Raw genomic sequence first — 24,768 nt, forward strand, 5'->3', positions numbered from 1 at the left:
TTTAAATGTCCACCTGTTGTGAAGTGTAAACAAATGCTAAGCACTGTATAATAAAACGATACAATGAAAATAAGATATCTAAAATCTAAAAGAACTGGACCTTTGATAGTGTGAGGAAGGTGTAGTGATCATGTACTGTGAATGAGGAGTTTGCAGTACGAGTGCGCTTAATTCAAAATGCTTTGAAATGTTCTTGTCATACAAGTGTAAACATTTCTAAACCCTGATTGCTGATATTAAAAGTTGACATATATAAAACAAAAGAAAAATTCAATGGACATTGAGCTGGGTTTAGCCGTTATATGAAGACTTAATAAAAGGGTGATAATCTTTCTCTGCAGAACTATTATTGACAATGTTACCTCAATATCCATCCATCCATCCATTTTCTGAGCCGCTTCTCCTCACAAGGGTCGCGGGAGTGCTGGAGCCTATCCCAGCTATCTTCGGGCAGGAGGCGGGGTACACCCTGAACTGGTTGTCAGCCAATCGCAGGGCACACATAAACAAACAACCATACGCACTCACATTCACACCTACGGGCAATTTAGAGTCTTCAATCAACCTACCATGCATGTTTTTGGGATGTGGGAGGAAACCGGAGAGCCCGGAGAAAACCCACTCAGGCACGGGGAGAACATGCAAACTCCACACAGGCAGGGCCGGGGAATGAACCCCGGTCCTCAGAACTGTGAGGCTGAAGCTCTAACCAGCCGGTCACCGTGCCGCCGTACAAAATATATGTTCTGTTTTTTTAATATACAGTATATATTGAGGTAACGGCGGACGACAGGTTAGAGCGTCTGCCTCACAGTTCTGAGGACCGGGGTTCAATCCCCGGCCCTGCCTGTGTGGAGTTTGCATGTTCTCCCCGTGTCTGCATGAGTTTTCTCCGGGCACTCGGGTTTCCTCCCACATCCCAAAAACATGCATGAATTGGAGACTCTAAATTGCCCGTAGGTGTGAATGTGAGTGCGAATGGTTGTTTGTTTGTATGTGCCCTGCAATTGGCTGGCGACCAGTTCAGGGTTTACCCCGCCCCCTGCCCGATGATAGCTGGGATGGGCTCCAGCACGCCCGCGACCCTAGTGAGGAGAAGCGGTTCAGATAATGGATGGATGGATGGATATATTTTATACGTCCATGAAAAATATATAATTGCTCCAGACATGAAATAAAAATGCTTTTATTTATCAAATGCATTTTCTCATCTGTTTAACATACTGCGATAATAACTGTTAGCTTATTAGATACACATCTGTGACTGGAATCAAATTCCTGTCCTGTTCTTCTTTTAAACAATGCAATGTTGAGACAACACATACTGATCTTTTTGGACACATGACGTTTGACCATGCTACCTATCCTAAAAGGTGCATAAACATAAAGTACAGGATTCATGGCTCATAACTACTCGTTCTTTTTAGGAAGCCATAATTTGCGAGCCCAAAGTCATCTTAAACATTTGAAGATATTAAACACCCGACAACAAAGTTAATACTGCAAAAGGGTAGATTTACATTATGCTGCGCTATGTTGAACAATTTCAGTTTCTTGCAACTGAAAAAATTTAACTAACATGAAATGATGTCAACGGAAAATTCATAATGTATTTTCACCTTTTCTTAATTGTGTGCTGTGGTTCTGTATTTAATTATTCATGTCACTATAAAATGATTGTATAGGAATTGATTGCATTTTAGTAATTATAATCACACAAACAATTTTACTGTCAAATAAAAATGCTCTACAGAAAACACAACTGCCCAAAAATGTTGTCATTAAATATAAGAAAACTGAATCAGGAATGATTAAAAACGGATTTTGTAGGCCCTCATTGGTCCAGAGGAGGATAGATTGTACGAGTTCTCAAGAAATTTAACTAAATGCGCTGCATTTGCCTTTCTGCCTTTAAAGGACCAAATCTAAAGTGTTCACCCATTTCCACAAGAATGAATAATTGTGAGTTATGTCACCAGAAGGAAAGGCTCATCATTCACAGACAAATGCAGAAACAGGGGACTTGGGGTTGGGTGAGGGTGGGACCAGCTATGGCACCTGACACCTTCCAGAGGTTACATCTCTACATCTAAGGCAAATGGCACTCAATAAGCTATCAGTAACCAAGACATGACTTCAACAGAAACCATCTTATTATTATACAATGACAATAAACATTTAACTCGTGACTCAGATGACCACTCACAAAGTTAAGGAAAGGACAACACATGAACATGATCTGAGAAATTGTGTTGGCATTTACCCATTTATGAAGTAAGATGACATGCCCACATCTAGCCTTTCGTTGTTTCCAAGTTGCAGGTGATTATGAAAAGATGAACAGAGTGATACATATACTATTAAATGTTCTTGGGTCCCTTGAAAAGTGCTATAAATTAAGTAGTAGTAGTTGTAATAATAATAATAATAATAATAGGTCCCTTGCAGCGGTCATTGCTTGGGCCCTAATAATCCTGTCTTAATAGGTCATATATTTTTCATTTGTTAAACCATACAATTATTGTAAAAAAGGTTTGACTTCATAGCACGCATCTCCGAATTTATTTGCCTACAGTCACATAACCTGTATGTAACATACATTCTACTAATACACTTAGGCTTATGTATATATTATTTCAGACATGATTGGGTGTTTGGAAAGCGAGGAAGATGACGTTCATGGAACTATGATTAACATTTCAAAACCCTTTTTCTTCAGTTTACTTTTGTCCATTTTCTACTCATAACCACAGTTACAAATAAGTTCTATTTGTCGCGTGTGTGTTCATCATATTCCATTTAAGCCCATCCTTTTAAATCTGTGATGGTGAACACTAAGTAAAATGTTCCTCAAATATGCATTCTTCTATGGAGTGTATATGTCTAACGCATGTATGAACCTGAGACAGGTGTCAACTCAGGTGCTTTTTGCAGGAGTCGCTTTGAAGTCAGTCTCTGCCTAAATGGTCGAAGTGCATCCAAGTGGAGTACATACACATCATGTCAGAGATGTCTGGTTCGGTTTCAAAAACCTGGATTGTTCATGATTGGAGGAGAGGAATGTTGAGGAGCGGGTGTAATTTAAAACATCTGGGGTTAGTTGAGGACAGAGATAATAGAGTTCCACTCACTGGGAGGGGGAGGTCAGATTCTTGAAGGTATAAGTGAAGGTAAATTACAGGTAAAAGTAGTCAGTGACAGTTTTGCTTGCACTCGCAATTCTGCTTATTCTCTTTTGAAATAGCGCTGAGCCTGTGCAGAGACTCGTGCATTGAGAAGTTTCCGTAGGCATGAGAGTCTTAAACTCAGGTGAGTTCAACACCCAACTTGCTGGGTAATTCCTTAGTTAGGAGGAAGCGTTTCCCCCTTTGAATAAATTCTGGACCCAGGCAAGGGGCGTGGCCTGATGTCAGGAGTCATCGTCTGTATCATCCATCAAAATTTTGGTGTCACGGGTCTTGGATCTGGAGGGAAAAAGGAGAAATTAGTACAATTGACATTAAGTCACCGTCTCGAGTAATATATTTTAATTGCCAATATTTACAAATAAAACAAATATGTTGTATTATTAGGACTTTACTGCTGATATATCGCACCATATGGTAGCAATTGATGGTTGTTATGGAGGCATGGAGAACTTTCAAGACACCTTAAAGCGTTAAAATATTGTACATATGGTTCATTTTCAAATAATTTGATCAATAACGGTAAGGACATGGCCCAATGAATTTCCTTTTAAACATCAATGAATTTGACTGATATGAGTATTTGAATTAGTGGCAGTTGTTATCCATCAAAAGGTCATAATTGTTTCAAAGAAAACACATTATTTAATACCAAGATGCCTTTACCGTTAAGTGTCCTAAATGAAGTTTAACATTTTGCAAGATGTTTTCTGAAGATCCTAAGTACCGTACATTTGTGGCTATATAGGATTTTTCTCTTATTGCTTAATGTGCCGGCAGCACGGTGAGCGACTGGCTAGAGCGTCTGCCTCACAGTTCTGAGGACCGGGGTTCAATCCCCGGCCCCCCGTGTGGAGTTTGCATGTTCTCCCCGTGCCTGCGTGGGTTTTCTCCGGATACTCCGGTTTCCTCCTACATCCCAAAAACATGCGTGGTAGTTTAATTGGCAACTCTAAATTGCCTGTAGGTGTGAATGTGAGTGCGAATGGCTGTTTGTTTGTATGTTCCCTGCGATTGGCAGGCAACCACTTCAGGGTGTACCCTGTCTCCTGCCCGATGATAGCTGGGATAGGCTCCAGCATGCCCGCGACCCTAGTGAGGAGAAGCGGCTCAGAAAATGGATGGATGGCTTAATGTGCCTTTTCCATGAAAACTCACACAAATGCAACTTAGCCTCCTCAGTTTCTTTTTTGGCTCTTTTACAATTAGTCCTTCTTTGTCACTCAAGCTGTCTTTAACTCTAAAGATGCCACTGGAGAAAGCCTCTTATCTACAAAATCAATATCTATTAAAACGTCTATTGATAATTGTTGCAATACACCAGAGGGATCAGTGAGCTGAAATGCCAGGATGAGGCAGCCATTTTCCATACACACAATAGCAGACAGCAAAATGAATGGTGTCATTAATAAGATATGAATGAATATGTAAGAATTTGTGAAACTGTCAGAAGTATTGCATGTTTTTACTGTTATGATGATTGTATAAAGACAAGATTGTAATGAGTAGTAAGGAACGTTTATGCACTTGTATCCGCAGAGTTTGAAGGGCAACACGTAAATAGCACAACTCACACGATTTTTATGAAGCTCTTTATGTCTGTACCTGATACACTTTTGGCTTTACCATTAATAAAAAAAGTGTACCTCAATGGGCCACCTCTCTGCAAGGGCCGATTGCTGTGTTGAAGGTGTACTGTGGTTTTGAAAAGTCAAGGTCTCAACACCCGCATCTCTGTTCATTATTGGTAATTAGCTTGTGGATGTGTGCATGCTTGTGTGAGCGTGCTTGTGTGTGTGTGGTGGGGCGGGAGTTAGTGGCACGGCAATAAGATTTAACTGCTTGCCAAGACGAGGCTGTCATGTGCTTAACACGCAGCCTCTTTTATGTAAAAAAGGAGAGCAGAGGTGCCTTTTTTCCTCCTTCCGATCTGACCAGAAGGGAGAGCAGACACATTCGTAGGCAGAGAGGGTTAAGCTGCAATGTCTGCAACAATGCGGACTCTGTATCAGTCTGTCGTGGTGAAGAAAGAACTGAGCCGAAATGTGAAGCGCTCGATTTACCGGTCTATCTCTGTTCCTATCCTCATCTCTGTGGTCACGAGCTGTGGATCGTGACCGCAAGAACAAGATCGCGGATACAAGCGTCCGAAATGAATTTCCTACGCAGGGTGTCCAGGCTCTCCCTGAGAGATGGGTGAGAAGCTCGGTTATCCGGGAAGGGCTCAGAGTCAAGCCGTTGCTCCTCTACATTACGAGGAGCCAGATGAGGTGGCTCTGACATCTGGTTAGGATGCCCACTGGATGCCTCCTTGGTGAGGTGTTCCGGGCATGTCCCCCAGGGAGGAAGCCACGGAGACGATCTAAAACACGGTTGAGAGACTCTCAGATGGTCTGGGAATGCCTCGGGATCCCTCCGGAAGAGCTGGACAAAGTGGCTGGGGAGCTGGAAGTCTGGGCTTCCCTGCTTAAGCGGCTGCCCCCGTGACCCGACCTCTGATAAGCAGAAGCAGACATATTTACAAGGCAGATGTTTTTTGTCTAAATAGACAAGGGGCTTATTTATTGGCTGCCAACATTTTTTACTGTGCACATTAAACATTAGCCTTGTTGACACGGCTGAAGGACAAAAAGATGGAGTTGTTCCCAAACAATGGGAAGAACAAGAGACAAGGCGACATGAGGTGCAGATGGAATCTTCAGTGTCATCCAAACAATTGGAGGAACGAATGAGGAATGAGATGAGGCCGCACTTTGAATCTCCGACACCCCTCCCTCCCCCATTGGAGCAACGCCCAACGCAAAACTCACTCTCTACTAGCCGAAATGCCCTGTTAGGTGTGACGGACAGGATGAAGGCTATTGTCAATATTGGAATCCAACACACACCACGCAAAGATCTTCCTCCCACTCCCCCTCGCCTGAAACCAGCGTTGACTAAGATGCAAAGGGCCCCTCCTCCACCCATGAAGAATCTTATCTGCAAATCTGACTGATATCTGCAGGGTCTTTACCAGAAAAGGTCAGACCCCTATGGAGATCAAGCATTCTTCATCCCTGTAATTACAAGGGACAGAAATCTGGTCAAAGAAATATGGCACACACAAAAAAATAGAACTATAAACTTAGTGAGGATAAAATGTGAATCTATCAAACCATTGTCTCCAGTTATCTCTGCGAGACTAGCTCTTTTCAATATCAGGTCACTGGGTAATTAATCAATGTCGATTAATGACATCATTACAACCTATGATCTGGACTTTTTGTTACTAAATGAAACGTGGTTAACAGAAAGTAGCTGTAATACCATTTTAAATTCGGCAACACCAGCAAATTTTAATTTCACGAACAAGTGTCGAATAGGGAAAAAAGGCGGTGGTATTGCTGTTATTTTTAAGTCATTATTTCAGTGTGAAGAAATTATACTGGGTGATTTTAGCTCTTTTGAATATCTTTCTCTTTTAGTTAAAGGTGACCCAAAGGTACATTGAGAGTACCGCCACTAAGTTTATGGAGATCATAGCTATGGCTCAAACTGTGAATGCTGATGACTAATTTTTGGATAATTTCACCTGGAAAAACTCAAATGTCATGACTTCTGTCGCCTATTAAAACTAAGACAATTTTTAGGAGACCTCGAACACCGTGGAGGAGCACAATTATGGTAAAGACCTCTAAATCAAAGTGGAGGAAAGCAGAACGTAAGTGGAGAAAAGCTAAACTCCAAATTGACTATGACCTCTACAGACAGTCTTTGTAATTTTAACCAAGAGTTAGTCAGGGCGAGACAGCAACACTTTTCTGAAATCATCAGTAAGAACTTCAACAATAATGCCCTGTTTTCTGTGGTTGACAAGCTCACAACCCCCCCGAATCAGATAGCTCCAGAACACCGAACAGCAGATAAATGCAATGAATTTTCTCGTTATTTTAGTGAAAAAATACAATCCATCAGGTTAAATATTAGCACGAATCAGCAAAATGATAAAATGATCCTACATCTGAAGCCACCCAGGAAAAACTCTATTACCATGTCAGAATTTGACACAGTTGACCAAAAAACTGTAGAGAAAACGGTTCAGCAGGTGAAACCACCAACGAGCTGTCTTGACTCAATATCATCTGACTTTTTCAAAGCTATTGCGAAGTCTGTGCTAGCTGATTTGCAGCAAATTATCAATTGCTCACTTCAGTCAGGTGAGTTTCCTAAAGATCTCAAAGTAGCTGCCATTAAGCCTCTTCTAAAAAATAGAACGCTGGACGCTTCCATGTTAGCAAGCTATAAACCCATCTCAAATCTCCCTTTCATAGCTCCTTTTCATAGAGATTCAAGATTGTTGAGAAAGTTATTTTTAATCAACTCTGCAATTTCTATCTTAAAAGGACTTTTTGACAAATTTCAATCAGGTTTCAGAACTCATCACGGTAAAGAATCTGCTCTAATCAAAGTGCTAACTGATCTAAGGTTGAATACTGACTTGGGAAAGGTGTCAATTCTGGTCTTGTTGGACCTCAGTGCGGCTTCTGACATGGTAGATCATAATATACTGGTGAACAAGTTGGAAACGTGGGTCGGACTTAATGGAACAGTCCTTAAATTGTTCAGGTCCTACCTGGAGGAATGGAGGTATTTTGTAACCATTGGAAATGTTCGATCTCATCGAATAGCTATGCAGATGATGTTATATCTAGCAGTCTCTCCAGATGACTACAGTTAAAGTGAGATGAACGTGCTAAGTTGTTGTGTCACTGTCTAAAACAGATAACTGGATGAGCCAAAATAGTCTTCAATTAAACCACAACAAAACTTAAATAATTGTTTTTGGCAATAAAGAAAAAAGGATTGCTGTGAGTAAATACCTGGAGTCACTCTCTTTAAAAACCAAAGACCAAGTCCGAAACCTTGGTGTACCTGACTTTCAACAGTCATATCAAATCAATTACTAAAACTGCCTTCTACCATCTGAAGAACATATCCAGAGTGAAGGCTTGCATGTGCCAAGCAGACCAGGAGAAGCTCATCCATGCTTTTATATCAAGTAAACTTGACTGTTGTAATGGTTGGTCTTCTGACTGGAATCCCCAAAAAGATAATTAAACAGCTGCAGCTCATTCAGAATACGGCATACCAGAACAAAGAACAAAGAGGTCTGAGCATATTACTCCAATTCTAAAGTCTTTACACTGGCTTCCAGACAGCTTTAGAATAGATTTTAAAGTTCTGCTACTGGTCTATAAATCACTAAATGGTTTAGATCCTGAATACATGAAAGAAATGTTAACGGAATATAAACCCAGTTGGGCTCTGAGATCTACAGACAAGTCAAATAATGGAGTACACATTCCAAAGCAAACATGGTGACGCAGCATTTAGCTATTATGCTGCACACAAATGGAATAATTTGTGTGCAGCATAATAATATAATAAAGACGACACTTCTGTTGGGGGTGCCAACAGAAGTGTCGTCACCCCCAAGTGTGAATGTTTTGTGTGAAGTGTGAAGCCCAGAGCAAAGGACAAACAAATAATATGAGTGACTCGGTGTGGTGGCGACCCCCTGACAAGGAAAAGCTGAAAGTCACTTCTTTCGTGAGATGTAAACTACAAGATAATTTGATCCATGCTAATAGCTGGAGAGGGGGTTGCTAATTCTTTGTGCAGACTAATGCAACCCTCATAAATTGCTTTTTATGGCAAGCTACTGAGTAACAATAAGTGGCAAATTTGAGCTTCTATTTTGCACTTACTGTGGATATGTGTCCTTTATTTTTTGTTTCACTCTGTCAATCTGCCTGTATACTTTTACAAGGCAGGAGGATAGCTGCACTTTAATTCCAAAAAGTTCCCACTTTTGTTTGTATGATATGATGAGTCAGTTAAGCCTTTCAAGATTTTCAGATGGATGTGGAAATTTATGAAAATTAAAAAAGATTTCGAAATAGGTTGTTTTATAAAAGGTACATACAGTTTTTTAGTTCTTATTGAGAATCAAGAGTCGATCAGTTGAAATGCAGCCCTATGAGGGGCACAAGCCAGTGCAAACTGTAGGCCGGTCCCAAGCCCGGATAAATGCAGAGGGATGCGTCAGGAAGGGCATCCGGCTTAAAACTTTGCCAAACAAATATGAGCATTCATCCAAAGAATTCCATACCGGATCGGTCGTGGCCGGGGTCAACAACATCTGCCACCGGCGCCATCAACCTGCAGGGCGCCGGTGGAAATTCAGCTACTGTGGGTCAAAGTCGAAGAAGAAGAGGTGGAAAGCGGGTTCTTTGGCAGAAAGAGAAGAGAAAAGCACAGAGCCTAGAACTGAATGTGGGGACTTTGAATGTTGGGACTGTGACAGGAAAATCTCGGGAGTTGGTTGACATGACGATTAGAAGAAAGGTCGATATATTGTGTGTCCAGGAGACCAGGTGGAAAGGCAGTAAGGCTAGAAGTTTAGGGGCAGGGCTTAAATTATTTTACCATGGTGTAGATGGGAAGAGAAATGGAGTCGGGTTATTTTAAAAGAAGAGTTGGCTAAGAATGTCTTGGAGGTGAAAAGAGTATCCGATCAAGTGATGAGGCTAAAACTTGAAATTGAGGGTGTTATGTATAATGTGATTAGTGGCTATGCCCCACAGGTAGGATGTGACTTAGAGGTGAAAGAGAAATTCTGGAAGGAGCTAGACGAAGTAGTTCTGAGCATCCCAGACAGAGAGAGAGTCGTGATTGGTGCAGATTGTAACGGACATGTTGGTGAAGGAAATAGGGGTGACGAAGAAGTGATGGGTAAGTACGGCATCCAGGAAAGGAACTTGGAGGGACAGATGGTCGTAGACTTTGCAAAAAGGATGGAAATGGTTGTAGTGAACACTTTTTTCTAGAAGAGGCAGGAACATAGGGTGACCCAGAAAAGCGGCGGTAGAAGCACGCAAGTGGATTACATCTTGTGCAGACGATGTAATCTGAAGGAGGTTACCGACTGTAAGGTAGTGGTAGGGGACACTGTGGCTCGACAGCATAGGATGGTGGTGTGTAAAATGACTCTGGTGGTAGGGAGGAAGATTAGGAGGATTAAGACAAAGGCAGAGTAAATAACCCTGTGGTGGAAGCTGAGACACGAGTGTTGTGCAGCTTTTCGGGAAGAGGTGAGACAGGCTCTCGGTGGACAGGATGGGCGTGTAGAGGTCCAGAAGACTGGTCCAGAAGACTGGACCAGAAGACTGGACCACTACAGCCAAGGTGATCAGAGAGGCAGGCAGGAGAGTACTTGGTGTATATTCTGGCAGGAAAGGAGAGGAGACTTGGTGGTAGAACCTCACACTTCAGGAAATCATACGGAAATAGGTTAGCTAAGAAGAAGTGGGACACTGAGAGGACCAAGGAGAGGCGAAAGGAATACATTGAGATGCGAAGGGGCGAGTCACCATCACACCACCAATACTCCCCAGGAGGTCGCCCCAGTGGTTCCCCAACCCCGAAATCAGAAAGGAGTGTGGGAAAAAAAGTCCCGGGACCACAGACGCCGGAACAGCAAACACAGGGACAAGAGGAGAAGATCCCCACACGATGCATGTGTCCTCTCACCATGCAAACCGATCGAAAATGTGTGAATATAAAAATAAAAAAAATATATCCATCCATTTTCTGAACCGCTTCTCCTCACTAGGATCACGGGCGTGCTGGAGCCTATCCCAGTTATCATCGGACAGGAGGCGGGGTACACCCTGAACTGGTTGCCAGCCAATCGCAGGGCACATCCAAACAAACAACCATTCGCACTCAGTCACACCTACGGGCAATTAAGAGTCTCCAATTAATGCATGTTTTTGGGATCTGGGAGGAAACCGGAGTGCCCGGAGAAAACCCACGCAGGCACAGGGAGAACATGCAAACTCCACACAGGCGGGGCCGGGGATTGAACCCTGGTCCTCAGAAATGTGAGGCTGACGCTCTAACCAGTCGGCCACCGTGCCGCCTAAAAATGAATAGAATAGTAAAAAAACAACAACGACCTCGACAACAAAGAATACAGAATTCCATTGTTTACTTTCACACTTGAAAATAGTCTTGCTATTGTCAAATGGCACCCTACCCAGGCAAAGGAATCAATAGTCTCGATTTAGCAATTTGACGAAAGGTGACCAGCTATTTACGTATATATACAATATAATTTTTTTCGTTCTGCTGATATTTTTTCTAATCCAATATATTCTATGATGAGATTTAGCCACTGATTGATGTTAATAGCTTGTTTTTTCCCCCAGTATAATAGAATTGCTTTCTTAGCTGTAGCTAACGCGAGAAGTAATGATTGTGAATATTTTTTGGGGGGGGTCGAGTATGCTTAAGTCGTCATGTATGCACAATCTAGGGGAAAGTGGAATCCTGCAGTTCAAAATATACGAGAGTTTTTGTATAACCAAAGACCAAAAGCATTGAATTGGTGTACATTCCCATATAGCATGAAAATAGGTGTCTGGGGTATTTTTGGTGCATTGCACGCATATATTAGATGGAGAGAAACCCATTTTATGCATAGTGTACTGAGTAAAGCGTGTTCTATGGAGCACTTTATTTTGTATAAGCTGTAGATTTGTGTTTTTTGTCATTGTAAACATATTGTTACAAATCTGTATCCAGTTGCTATGGTCAGCAGACATGGCGATGTCTTCTTCCCATTTGGTGATTGGTAAATGCATTGATTTAGTACATGAAATTAATTTATAAACTATTGAGAGATTTCTTTTACTTTGCAGGAGAAGCTTCCTTATTTGCTTGACAAACTCCAGCAGTTCGAGGGTGCTCTGGAGTGTTGTTATTATTATTTTTTAAATGCTGCTTTTAATTGCTGCTTTGTATTGAAGAAATATTTCCGGCTGTTATTTGGAATTCTTGGAACAGTTCATCACGTGTCCTAAAAACATTATTGTTAAATAGTTGTTGTAGGTGGTTAATTCCATGTTGTTACCATGTACTAAAATGAAGGGGTATATTATTAATTTCGAAATCTGGATTATGACAGATTGGGGAGAGCATACAGGGAGCTAATTGAGATCCTTTCGATTCTAAACTTTGCCACCAAGCCATTAAGGTGGATGCGATTATTGGATTCTTGAAACATTTATGGCGTTTAAGACTAGAAGAAATAAATGGGAGTTTTGGTAGTTTGGTGTTGTTGCAGTCTGTTTGTTCCAATTCTAGACAAGAATCACACGCCTCACTGTGGTGCAACCATTTGATGAGGTATTGTAATTGGTTAGCTAAATAAAAGTGTTTAAAGTTGGGAGCATTTAGGCTTCCCTCCTGTTTACTTTTCTGAAGAGTGGATAGACTGATTCTGTTTTTCTTATTTTTAGAATAAAATTGTATTACAGCAGAATCTAAGGTTTTAAACCATTTAAATGTGGTCTTAAATGGAATCATTGAAAATAAATAATTTATTTGAGGTAAGGTTTTCATTTTTATTGTAGCTATTCTTCCCAGTAATGATATCGGCAAGTGATTCCAGCTTCTTAAATCAGCTGAGATTTTTTTGCCCCAGAAGTGGCTCTGTGAGTTTTGATGAAATATTGATACCTAAATACTTAATGTTTCCTATAGGACAAGGGTAATCTGGGATTTGATCTGCAGGAGTCCATGAGTTTGCTGTTATTGGGAGTATTGTTGATTTTGTCCAGTTAATAGAGTAGTCTGATATTTGTGAAAATGTTTTAATGAGATTGAAGACTGCCTGAAGAGAATACTTAGGTTCCTGTAAGTAAAGAAGAATGTCATCAGCATATAGATTGATTTTGTGTTCTGCCACTCGTGAGCAGATACCTTTAATATTAGCATTCTGACATTTTGCAGCAGCAAGAGGTTCGATGAATATTGCAAATAACATTGGTGAGAGTGGACATCCTTGTCTGGTTCCTCTTTGTAATGTAAAAGTTTGTGAACTGATCCTATTTTTGGTGACTGTCGCTTTCGGCGAAATGTATAATGTTGCTATCCAATGTATAAATGAATCTCCAAAGCCAAATTAGTTAAGGACTGCAAACAGGAAAGCCCAGTTAACTTTATCAAAACCTTTCTCTGCGTCAAGTGACATGATGATTGCGTTTAGATTTTTACGCTGTAACATGTTTATTAAATTCAACAGACGTATGACATTATTTGTGGAACTTCTACCTTTAATGAAGCCTGTCTTAGTCATAGTGGATTATCGCCGGAAGTACCTTTTCAAGTCTCGCTGCGAAGGTTTTCGAGATAATCTTGATATCTACATTAATCAGTGATAAGGGCTGATAATTCGCCGTTACCTGAGCAAGATGGCGCTAACCAGTGTGGTCGCCTCGGTAACGCGTTCTCTAGTATTGTTTTTGTGTTTTTCGTCCGTCTTTGGAGACCTTACACGACTCACTTACACAAGGGGACACCTGCTAACCATCAAGGAGGCTACTCCGGACTTTCTGTCACCAACTTTCGCAAATCCGCTCAGTTTTTTTCCCGAGTTACTCACCGGAGCGGCGTCCGCGGTTTTCGGCGCATGGAGACGGAAACGGCGCCACAGAGGGAAGCGTGGCGGTGAAACTTCGCAAGAGAGGACACAAATTGGCATTCCCGTCGATCCACCTCGCAAATGTACACTCCCTACCCAACAAAATGGACGAGCTTCATCTTCTGTTAAAGACCAGTAAAGACTTCGGACGTTCCGCGGCCAGGTGCTTCACGGAGACCTGGCTTTGCGACGCTGTACCCGATGGTGCTGTCATGCTTCCCGGCTTCCACATTCATCGAGCGGACCGCGACATGGAATCATCGGGGAAAACAAAGGGCGGCGGGATATGCCTCTATATCAACGAAAAATGGTGTACGGACATCACGGAGCTCAGCACACACTGCAGCCCGCATTTGGAGTCGCTGTTTTTGAACTGTAAGCCATTCTACTCGCCACGTGAGTTCGCATCATTCATACTGGCTGGAGTCTACATTCCGCCTCAAGCTAACACGAACATTGCTAACGCTCGCCGAAAAAGTCAACGAAATTGAAAAAAAACCACCCGGACTCACCCCTCATTATTCTCGGGGACTTTAACAAAGCTAAACTGAACCACAAACTCCCTAAATACAAGCAGCACATCGACTGTCCTACCAGGGAAAATAATATTTTAGATCACTTCTACACAACGGTAAAAAACGCTTACCGTGGTATACCTCGTGCAGCCCTGGGCTCGTCTGATCACTGCTTAATTCACTTAATACGACGTACAGGCAAAAACTTAAATGCGCGAAGCCTACAGTGAAAACAGTGAAAAAGTGGACCAATGAAGCAAAGAAGGAACTTCAAAGCTGTTTAGACTGCACAGACTGGAGTGTCTTTGAAAATTCAGCTGACAGCCTGGATGAATATACGGACAGTCTTACATCCTATATCCATTTCTGTGAAGATGTGTGTGTACCAACAAAATCATTTCGCACATTCAACAACAACAAGCCGTGGTTCACTGCTAAACTTAAGCAGCTTCGCCAAGCTAAGGAGGATGCATATCAGAGCGGGCACAGGGCCCTGTATAATCGAGCTAGAAACCAGCTGACTAAATAAATTAACATAGCAAAGAGGAACTATGCAGCAAAGTTGGAAAAACAGTTTAGCGCAAACGACTCTAAATCAGTCTGGCATGCATTCCAATCGCTGACTAATTATAAGCGATGATCCCCCCAAGCTGAGAACAATATCACACTACCCAACGACTTGAATAACTTCTACTGCAGATTTGAAAAAGGACAGTTTCACACCCCTGATTTAAAACCTTTCCAACCCCACACTGAACCACTCCGCCTTCTGCCCACCAAGCATCCCTCGGCCTCTTGCTTGTCCACCATCTTGTATTTAGTCAGCGACCAAAGCTTCATCCCCTGGTCTCTCATGATCTCCTGGCATAAAAACTAAATAGGCTCTTTAAAATGTGTTTTTTACAACCTATACTATCTTGTCATTCTGTTGATTATTAGGAATGCACGATAAATATCGGTCTGACAACTATCGGCTCGATATTGGGAAAAAAAAATGACATCACGCTAAACAGTACGATCCGGATAAAACTGGACTGATAAGAACCACATCATTCTGTGCCACACTAGTCGCCAGTGGCTGCCGTTTGCATTGGCTTGCGACAGTCATGGATATTTTTTACCAAAATTCTTCGCCTACAACACCAAAAAAAGTCAATTATAGTGAGTAAATAAATAGTAGTAGCATAGGATTGCCAGCACGTTCAAATTACGAGCATCCATTGACTTTGAGTTCCGAACTACGACGCTTAAATCCTTCGGAGAGCAGCTCTCGGCAAGACGGCCTAACAAGCAGCTGTCTCATAGCAACTCAAGCCAACACAGGAGCGAGCAGGGGCGGTTTGGGCGCATGCAGAAGCACAGTTGTTGCGGTGGGCTAACAGCTAAGGTAAACGCTAACCCCTGCAGAACTCCTATATGTTCCTTTACAATGTTCGCTCAATGGATAATAAATTAGATATACAAATGGAATTAACATCATCATCATCATAACACAACAGCGCTCCTACGTTCGACGGGGCTAGCGCGAGTCCCTATCTATAAATTATGTCTGCCGGCTTGCTCAGGAGCAATACCCCCCCCCGTTATTGCTCCAACTGTAGTTGTGCTGTCCTCACAACACGTAACTATATGAAGGGAGACAGCGAGTGGACTAATAAAGAAAGCTCCGTACACAAGGCGTTCTTATCTTGCTTTTATGGGAGGTCTCTTGTGTTCATGCAAATATCAGATAGATATAGTAAAAAGAAGAAAGTTTTCCAAGGCTGCAAAGTTTAGAGCACAGTTTAACGTGCTATGAGCCGTTTTCAGAGTTCACGTTCACTAGTTGGACCTCTACCGAGAGAAGACTATATCAAAGATCGTCTATGATTGGGAAGATGCTCTTACATTTATGGCAAACCAAATGATCCTTAAAGAAAAGATGTTTCACTCTGACAATTTTATCACAAACATTTTAACAGTTTGCACTATGAAATATCCACTGGGAAAGCAATTTTTTTTTTATCAGCAAACATAACAGATTCATCCATCCATCCATTTTCTGAGCCGCTTCTCCTCACTAGGGTCGCGAGCGTGCTGGAGCCAATCCCAGCTGTCATCGGGCAGGAGGCGGGGTACACCCTGAACTGGTTGCCAGCCAATCGCAGGGCACACAGAAACAAACAACCATTTGCACTCACGTTCACACCTACGGGCAATTTAGAGTCTCCAATTAATGCATGTTTTTGGGATGTGGGAGGAAACCGGAGTGCCCGGAGAAAACCCACGCAGGCACGGGAGAACATGCAAACTCCGCACAGGCGGGGCCGGGGATTGAACCCGGGTCCTCAGAACTGTGAGGCTGACGCTCTAACCAGTCGCCCACCGTGCCGCCGCCTAACAGATTAACCTTATGAAATATGGATGTATTCTAACCTTGAGACGCGACAGTAGTATTTATTGCACAACAAAATACATTTATACATCACATCTCAATCATATTGTACTTCTGTATTGTTGTGACATTTAAAAGGCATTTTTTTCTTAGTATACTACATTACATTATGTTGAATATATACTGCTTGTGTGAATGTCAGTGCAAATGGTTGTTTGTTGATATGTGCCCTACGATTGCCTGGTGACCAGTTCAGGGTTTACCCCGCCTCTCAGCCAAAGATAGCTGGGATTGGCTCCAGCATGCCTACGACCCAAGTGAGGATAAGCGGTTTGGAAAATAAATGGATGGATGAAGACACTGATCATATTAATAACGTCTCACAATAATTAGAAGGCAAATAAAAATCAATATGCAACGTTGCTAGAAAATCACAAGTCCGTTGGCTCCGATGGTGGGGGAAAATCACTAGTCGGCTATTGTTAGAGCAGGCCCGCAGGCTACTCAGGGGTTCCTTGTGGGCTACCGTGGACCACGTTGGTGACCCTTGTTATAGAGCCTTTTAACAGCTGGAAATGCACTTTTTTATGGTGGCAGCTGGAGTGTTACTCTCGTCTTTATTTTCCTGAATTGTGAATAATAAAGGTAAACGAAATACACTCAAAAAATTATTCGTGGCTCAAATAATGAACACAAAGCATTATTTCTGAGTAAACTAAGTGAAAGCGATAAAACTATCCATCCATTTTCTGAGCCACTTCTCCTCATCGGGCAGGAGGCGGATAAACTGGTTGGATAAAACTACATCCATCCATCCATTTTCTGAGCCGCTTCTCCTCACTAGGGTCGCGGGCGTGCTGGAGCCTATCCCAGCTGTCATCGGGCAGGGGGCGGGGTACACCCTGAACTGGTTGCCAGCCAGTCGCAGGGCACATACAAACAAACAACCAGTCACACTCACAGTCACACCTACGGGCAATTTAGAGTCTCCAATTAACGCATGTTTTTGGGATGTGGGAGGAAACCGGAGTGCCCGGAGAAAACCCACGCAGGTACGGGGAGAACATGCAAACTACACACAGGCGGGGCCGGGGATTGAACCCGGGTCCTCAGAACTGTGAGGCTGACGCTCTAACCAGTCGGCCACCGTGCCGCCATAAAACTACATATAGTTCAAAATAATAACGATATATTATGTCTAATTGACAATTATTTCTGATAAAGCGGACTCTCTTCATGTCAATTACTTCAACCACTTTGTTTTGTTGTTTTCTGATAAATGTTTTTTTTGTTCATAGCAAGTTTGTAAAATGTTCAATGATGGTACAGTTTTTTTTTTCTCATTACCTAACTTGTACATGTCAATCTTTTGGTTTCTTCAATTTCATTGGATGACACACCTTTAATTAGGTAGTGGTGGGTGTAGTTTAACCTGGAACGCTCTCGAAAGACCAGTCCAATGATTGTCCATTTTGCACTGTGGCTCTAAGCAGGGAAGCAAGCTAACGCCGAAGAAGCAATTCTCGTAACAATATAAGTGGCTGGAGAGTCTACGAGTTAGTTTTGGACTATTTGTAATCCGACTGGAAGTGAGTACTTGATGTATTTTTTTGTTGTTTTTCTGAGGAACGTATTGTGCAGTAAAGAAAAATGCTAATCACGATTAGTGACATAGCATGCTAACTTTAATGCTAGCGTTTTGTTTGCCTTTTGGATGCAAAGTATACAGGTTTAAATGCGATTCAAAATGAAATAGTGACCTTTCAATGTACAGCAAACTATGGATACTCTCTTTGGACTCTGCTGTGGATACAAAGTGGTCTCGCTGGTCAGGTTTAGGCTTTGGCTAATCTGCTTTTGTGAGAGACCTGCTCAGATGTATCCGCCATAGCATGAGTGGTCACTTCTTTTTCAACCGCCATCTCTTGACTGAAATGAGGATTTGTGAGTAACATTCTATTATCAGTTGTACAAGCATTTTATGTTGTTCTTGCATGCAAGTTAAGCAGCCCATTTGTTTTTTTTTTGAGGTCACAAGTCACCCAGGCAACAACAGACGAAATAACAACTACAATTTTAGGGTACTGTGTGAATACCAAAACCTATAGTTGTTTAAATTATTTTGCATTATTTTTGTTCTTCTAAAATGTATATTCTTGCATATGAATTTACTGAGTCTATGATTACTGAAAATGTTACTTTAACAATAACAATAATGCATACCACTTATATAGCGCTTATCAAGGCACTCAGATGCTTAACAATAACAAATAAATAAAAAAGGTTTGTTAGCAAATTTCATTAATCTTAGTGGGATTTGTGAAGCAATTTATCTATACATTTCTCACTAATTGGAGGCACCATAACTTGTCATTAACATCAGTTTCAGGATTACTCTTTTGTTGACTATCGTGTTTACCAAGTTAATTTACAATATAAGTGCCCAGGATACATTAATTTTCCGTTAATACATTAACTGCATGGAATGGGTTTTACATAACAAACATGTAGATGTTGTAGATCATTGTTCTTAATTGTATTGTCTGTTCATACACAGACTGCCTGAGCTGTTTTGACAAGCAACATGGCACGTACACGAGTGGCGGCAAGCAACATGACATGAACGAAGATGGCGACCGAATTTGATATCCATGAGGAAGACAGCAGAATGGTTAATCGATTCTGGACAATTGTGATAATGCTGCATCGCATGATTCTGTCTTGTACAGGATGTTGTAGACTTAGGCCTGGTACAATAAACATTTTTACAAACTTAAAATATTTTTTTATCTGTGACAGACCCCACACATGATGAAAAATCTGGCTTTGGGCCAATCAGTTTTGGTTGAATTGTGTGTGGTGTGCTCCAATATTAGCAACACAGAACCCCGATGATAGCTGGGATAGGCTCCAGCACTCCCGTGACCCTTGTGAGCATAAGCGGCTCAGAAAATGGATGCATGGATGGAGGAACACAACACACAAATATTCTGTTGTAATGCTGAACTTGAAATCTTGCGTGATCACACAGGACTTCACAAAACCGAAGAAGAAGAAACACTACCGGCGGTGCGCCAATGTTTCCTGAAGGTTGGTGGAGCCGGGAGCATTATAAAATGGTGTTGTCCTCAAAAAACGAATTGCTTTGGAACATAGTTCTTGCCTTCCAGGGAACCCACTTTTATGGAAAAAAATTAAAAATAAATAAAAAGACGCCCTGCAATTGGCTGGCAACCAGTTCAGGGTGTACCCCGCCTCCTGCCCGATGACAGCTGGGATAGGCTCCAGCACTCCCGCGACCCTTGTGAGGAGAAGCGGCTCAGAAAATGGATGGATGGATGGAAATAAAAAGACGTGCTAAAACATGCATACTTTCATTTACAGTTGTTTCCTTTTCTTGAGTCAGGGTGGCTCTACCATCCATCCATCCATCCATTTTCTTCTGCTTATCCGAGGTCAGGTCACACGGGGGCAGTAGCTTTAGCAGGGAAGCCCAGACTTCCCTCTCCACAGCCACTTTATCCAGGGGATGATCCCGAGGCGTTCCCAGGCAAGCCGAGACGTCGTCTCTCCAGCGTATCCTGGGTCGTCCCTGGGGTCTCCTCCCGGTGGGACGTGCCCGGAACACCTCACCAGTGAGGTGTCCTGAGGCATCCTAATCAGATGCCCAAGCCACCTCATCTGGCTCCTCTCAGTGTGGAGAAGCAGTGGCTCGACTCTTAGCCCCTCCCGGATGACCGAGCTTCTCACCCTATCTCTAAGGGAGAGCCCGGACAACCTGCGGAGGTAACTCATTTCGGCCGCTTGTATCCGGGATCTTGTCCTTTTGGTAACGACCCAACGGAACGGAACGTAGATCGACCGGTAAATAGAGGGCTTCGCCTTTCGGCTTAGCTCATTCTTCACCACAACGGACCGATACAAAGTCCGCATCACTGCAGACGCTGCACCGATCTGCCTGTCGATCTCCCGTTCCATTCTTCCCTCACTCGTGAACAACACCCCAGATATTTGAACTTGGGGAAGGATATCATCCCCGACCTGGAGAGGGCACTCCACCCTTTTCCGACTGAGGACCATGGTCTCAAATTTGGTGATGCTGATTCTCATCCCAGCCGCTTCACACTCGGCTGCAAACCGCTCCCGTGAGAGTTGGAGATCACGGCCTGATGAAGGCAACAGAACCACATCATCTCCAAAAAGCAAAGACGTAATACTGAGGCCACCAAACTGGACCCCCTCTACGCCTCGGCTGCACCTAGAAATTCTGTCCATTAAAGCTATGAACAGAATCGCTGACTAAGGGCAGCCTTGGCAGAGTCCAACCTTACTGCCGGCAATGCGGACCAAACTCAGACACTGGTCGTACAGGGACCGAACAGCCCGTATCAGGGGATTGAGTACCCCATACTCCCGAATCACCCCCACAATACTCGCACTCTGTTTGCTGTGGTTGACAAGCTCACAACCCCCCCGAATCAGATAGCTCCAGAACTCCTAACAGCTGATAAAGGTAATGTATTTGCTTGATATTTTAGTGTAACAAATACATCAGGTTAAATCTTATCACAAATCAGCAAAATGACATAATTATATTACATCTGATGCCACCCAAGAAAACTCTATTACCATGTCAGAATTTGATCCAGTTGACCAAAAAACTGTTGAGAAAACGGTTCAGCAGCTGAAACCACCAACGAGCTGTCTTGACTCAATACCGGCTGACATTTTCAAAGCTATTGCGAAGTCTGTGCTAGCTGATTTGCAGCAAATAATCAATTGCTCACTTCAGTCAGGCGAGTTTCCGAAAGCTCTTAAAGTAGCTGCCATTAAGCCTCTTCTAAAAAACCTATGGGGTCCCTCAAGGGTCAGTTCTTGGACCCATCCTGTTCAGCCTGTATATGCTACCCTTCAGTCAAATTCTTCAGAACTTTAATTTTTACTGTCATAGCTATGCAGATGACACACAGTTACATCTAGCAGTGTCTCCAGATGACTACACTTCAATTGAGGTGACGTGTCTAAAACAGCTAAATAATTGGATGACCCCAAATTTTCTTCAATTAAACCACAAAAAACTGAGATAATTATTTTTGGCAATAAAGAAAAGAGGAAACAGAGTCTAGGTTCTCTGAGGCGGGCTCTCCCATCTCTGGGGTTGAGGTCACCGAGGTGATTAAAAAGCTCCTCTGTGGCAAGGCCCCGGGGGTGGATGAGATTCGCCCGGATTCCCTAAAGGCTCTGGATGTTGTGGGGCTGTCCTGGTTGACAACCCTCAGCAACATCGCGTGGACATAGGGGACACTGCCTCTGGATTGGCAGACTGGGGTGGTGGTCCCCCTTTTTAAGAAGGGGGACCGGATGGGTGTGTTCCAACTACAGGGGGATCACACTCCTCAGCCTCCCTGGTAAGGTCTATTCAGGGGTGCTGGAGAGGAGGGTCCGTCGGGAAGTCGAATCTCAGATTCAGGAGGAGCAGTGTGGTTTTTGCCCTGGCCGTGGAACAGTGGACCAGCTCTACACCTTTGGCAGGGTCCTCGAGGGTGTGTGGGAGTTCGCACAACCAGTCTACATGTGTTTTGTGGACTTGGTGAAGGCGTTTGACCGTGTCCCTCGTGGAGTGCTGTGGGGGGTGCTTCGGGAGTATGGGGTACCGAACCCCCTGATACGGGCTGTTCGGTCCCTGTACGACCGGTATCAGAGCTTAGACCGCATTGCCGGCAGTAAGTCAGATTCGTTTCCGGTGAGGGATGGTTGTTTGTTTATGTGTGTCCTGTTCAGGGTGTACCACACCTCCTGCCCGGTGATAGCTGGGATAGGCTCCAGCGCACCTGCGACCCTTGTGAGGATAAGCGGCTCAGATAATGGATGGATGGTGTACTGTATACTGAGTATCTTCAAGTATTCTCTATTCAGGTCATGTATTCTAATCAGTCTGGTCAAACCAACATTACAACATGACAGAAATGGGAGCTAACTGACTGTAATTAAATGACTTTATTGTAATTAAATTACTTCACACACACACCGAGATTTTAGCGCATGATTCGACAGAACGCCGGTACAACCGTGAGTGCTAACACTAGCTTTCTTGGCTACATTACGTTTTGTTGCCTGCTTGCGAGCCGTATCGTATTAAAAGTATGTGAACATACCTCAAGGAAGCCTTGAATGAAAGTCCTCTACCTAGCACCAGTGACTACCAGCAGACATTTTCCCCCATTTTGTTCTTATAATACACACAAAGCGATCGATTGTTGTTGTCGTGGTCGTGGTAACGAGTGTATCCGTTCGCATTTGAGTTGTCAAGATAAAACCCAGTGATCGTAAATACAGGATGCGGTGGTATCGGATTTTATTGCAGTAGTCTGACATAGTGCAATCATGAAAGACCATATTTGTCCTGTAGTCTGTCATTACGTGTTGTCTGTCCCACACCGCCGAATATTTTTTTAAATAACTTTATTGGCTGTCAGATTTTTACCTACCTTTTTTACTTACCTTTGACTACGTCAAATAACATGGGACAAGGCTAAAAATAAAACAGCTTTTGGATTAAAATATATTGGAAACGAAGGGGACGTGGAGTAAATGTATTTTGCGGAGCTGATCAATCTGCGAATTATGACATTAAAACCGATCAGACGATCAGCATAAAATGCTAATTATCGGCCCGATACCAATCAGGCCAATCAGATGTAAAGTCTACTAATCTAATACACTTAACAATCGCAAAATGGGAAAAAGACCTTTCAATGGGCCTAATTCACTAATCCACAGAAATGTTCTGACTCTGCGCACAAGTTGAGCATATTTGCAAAGTCCCCATCATGTTCATGACATGTGCGTACTGGCCAATTTTCTTTCCACCACCGTACGTGTTAGTGAATCAGAATTCATTCTAAATCAGAATCATCTTTATTTACCAAGTATGTCAAAAACATACGAGAAATTTGTCTCCGGTAGTTGGAGCTGGTCTAGTACGACAACAGACAGCCATTTGACAGAAAATACTTATGAGCCATAAAAACATAAAAACACAGTACGGAGAGTCACTGAGAAATGAAAGGTACCTTTCATTGCTCAGTGGCAATGCCGGTAAATTTTTTTGGACAATTGTGCAAATGCTACAGTCCTTTAGCAATTTAGAGCGGTTTGAAATGACTAATAGAGCAATAGTCTGGGACAGTGACAATTGTGTAAGTGCCGCAGAGACTTCAAGAAATTTAAGCAGTTTAAAGTGACGAGCAGTGCGATAATCTGGAACAAGGTAAATTGTGCAAATGGTGCAGATACTTCTCAAGCACATGAGTGGCCAGTTTTGATCAACAACACATATGCAATTAGTGCAAAGTGGCGAGACTACTACAGTGAGGACATGGAAAATGCATAATTGGCCCGACAGAGATGTGACAACAATCTCAAGACAAAACTGGCAGTGTGTTACAATGGAAATGTACGTTAACGGTTTAAGAAGTTATTGGCAAGAGGGATAAAGCTGTTGCAATGGAATTGTAGGTTAGGTGTTTAAGAAGTTGATTGCAAGAGGGAAGATGCTGTTGGAATGTCTGCTAGTTCGAGTTTGCATTGTTCTATAGCGCCTACATGAGGGAAGGAGCTGGAAGAGGTGGTGACGTGATGTGGAGGGTCCAAGAGGATTTTGGATGCTCTTGTCTCAGTTCTGGCAGCGTGCAAGTCCTCAAGGGTGGGTAGGGGGTACCAACAATCTTTTCAGCAGTTTTGATTGTCCGTTGCAGTCTGAGTTTGTCTTTTTTTGTAACAGCACCAAACCAGACTGTGATGGAAGAGCACAAGACTGATTCGATGACTGCTGTGTAGAACTGCCTCAACAGCTCCTCTAGCAGACCGTGCTTCCTCAGAAGCCGCAGGAAGTACATCCGCTGCTGGGCCTTTTTGAGGATGGAGCTGATGTTGAGCTCCCAGTTCAGGTCATGAGAGACTGTAATTCCCAGGAACTTGAAGGTCTTGACCGTTGACACAGGGCAGTTGGACAGCGTGAGGGGCAGCTGTGGCTAAGGATGCTTCCTGAAGTCCACGACCATCTCCAGGTTGTGTCGGCCGCACCACAACTCCAACCACTCCACTTCCTGTCGATACGCAAACTCGTCACCGTCTTTGATGAGGCCAATGACTGTGGTGTCATCT

General features: G+C 42.9%; 1 protein-coding gene across 3 annotated transcripts in view; it reads right to left on the reverse strand.

Moving 5' to 3' along the window:
* Positions 1–1,170: 1,170 nt before the first annotated feature.
* Positions 1,171–24,768, reverse strand: part of LOC133411246 (xenotropic and polytropic retrovirus receptor 1 homolog) — a 230,488-nt gene continuing 206,890 nt past the window's right edge. For all 3 annotated transcript variants that reach the window (XM_061693346.1, XM_061693345.1, XM_061693344.1), the window contains one exon: positions 1,171–3,464. In XM_061693346.1, coding sequence (XP_061549330.1) covers positions 3,410–3,464 — 55 coding nt within the window. In that variant the 3' untranslated portion in view covers positions 1,171–3,409. The remainder of the gene's footprint in view (positions 3,465–24,768) is intronic.

Source organism: Phycodurus eques, chromosome 13, assembly GCF_024500275.1.
Source record: "Phycodurus eques isolate BA_2022a chromosome 13, UOR_Pequ_1.1, whole genome shotgun sequence".
Classification (NCBI taxonomy): Eukaryota; Metazoa; Chordata; class Actinopteri; order Syngnathiformes; family Syngnathidae; genus Phycodurus; species Phycodurus eques.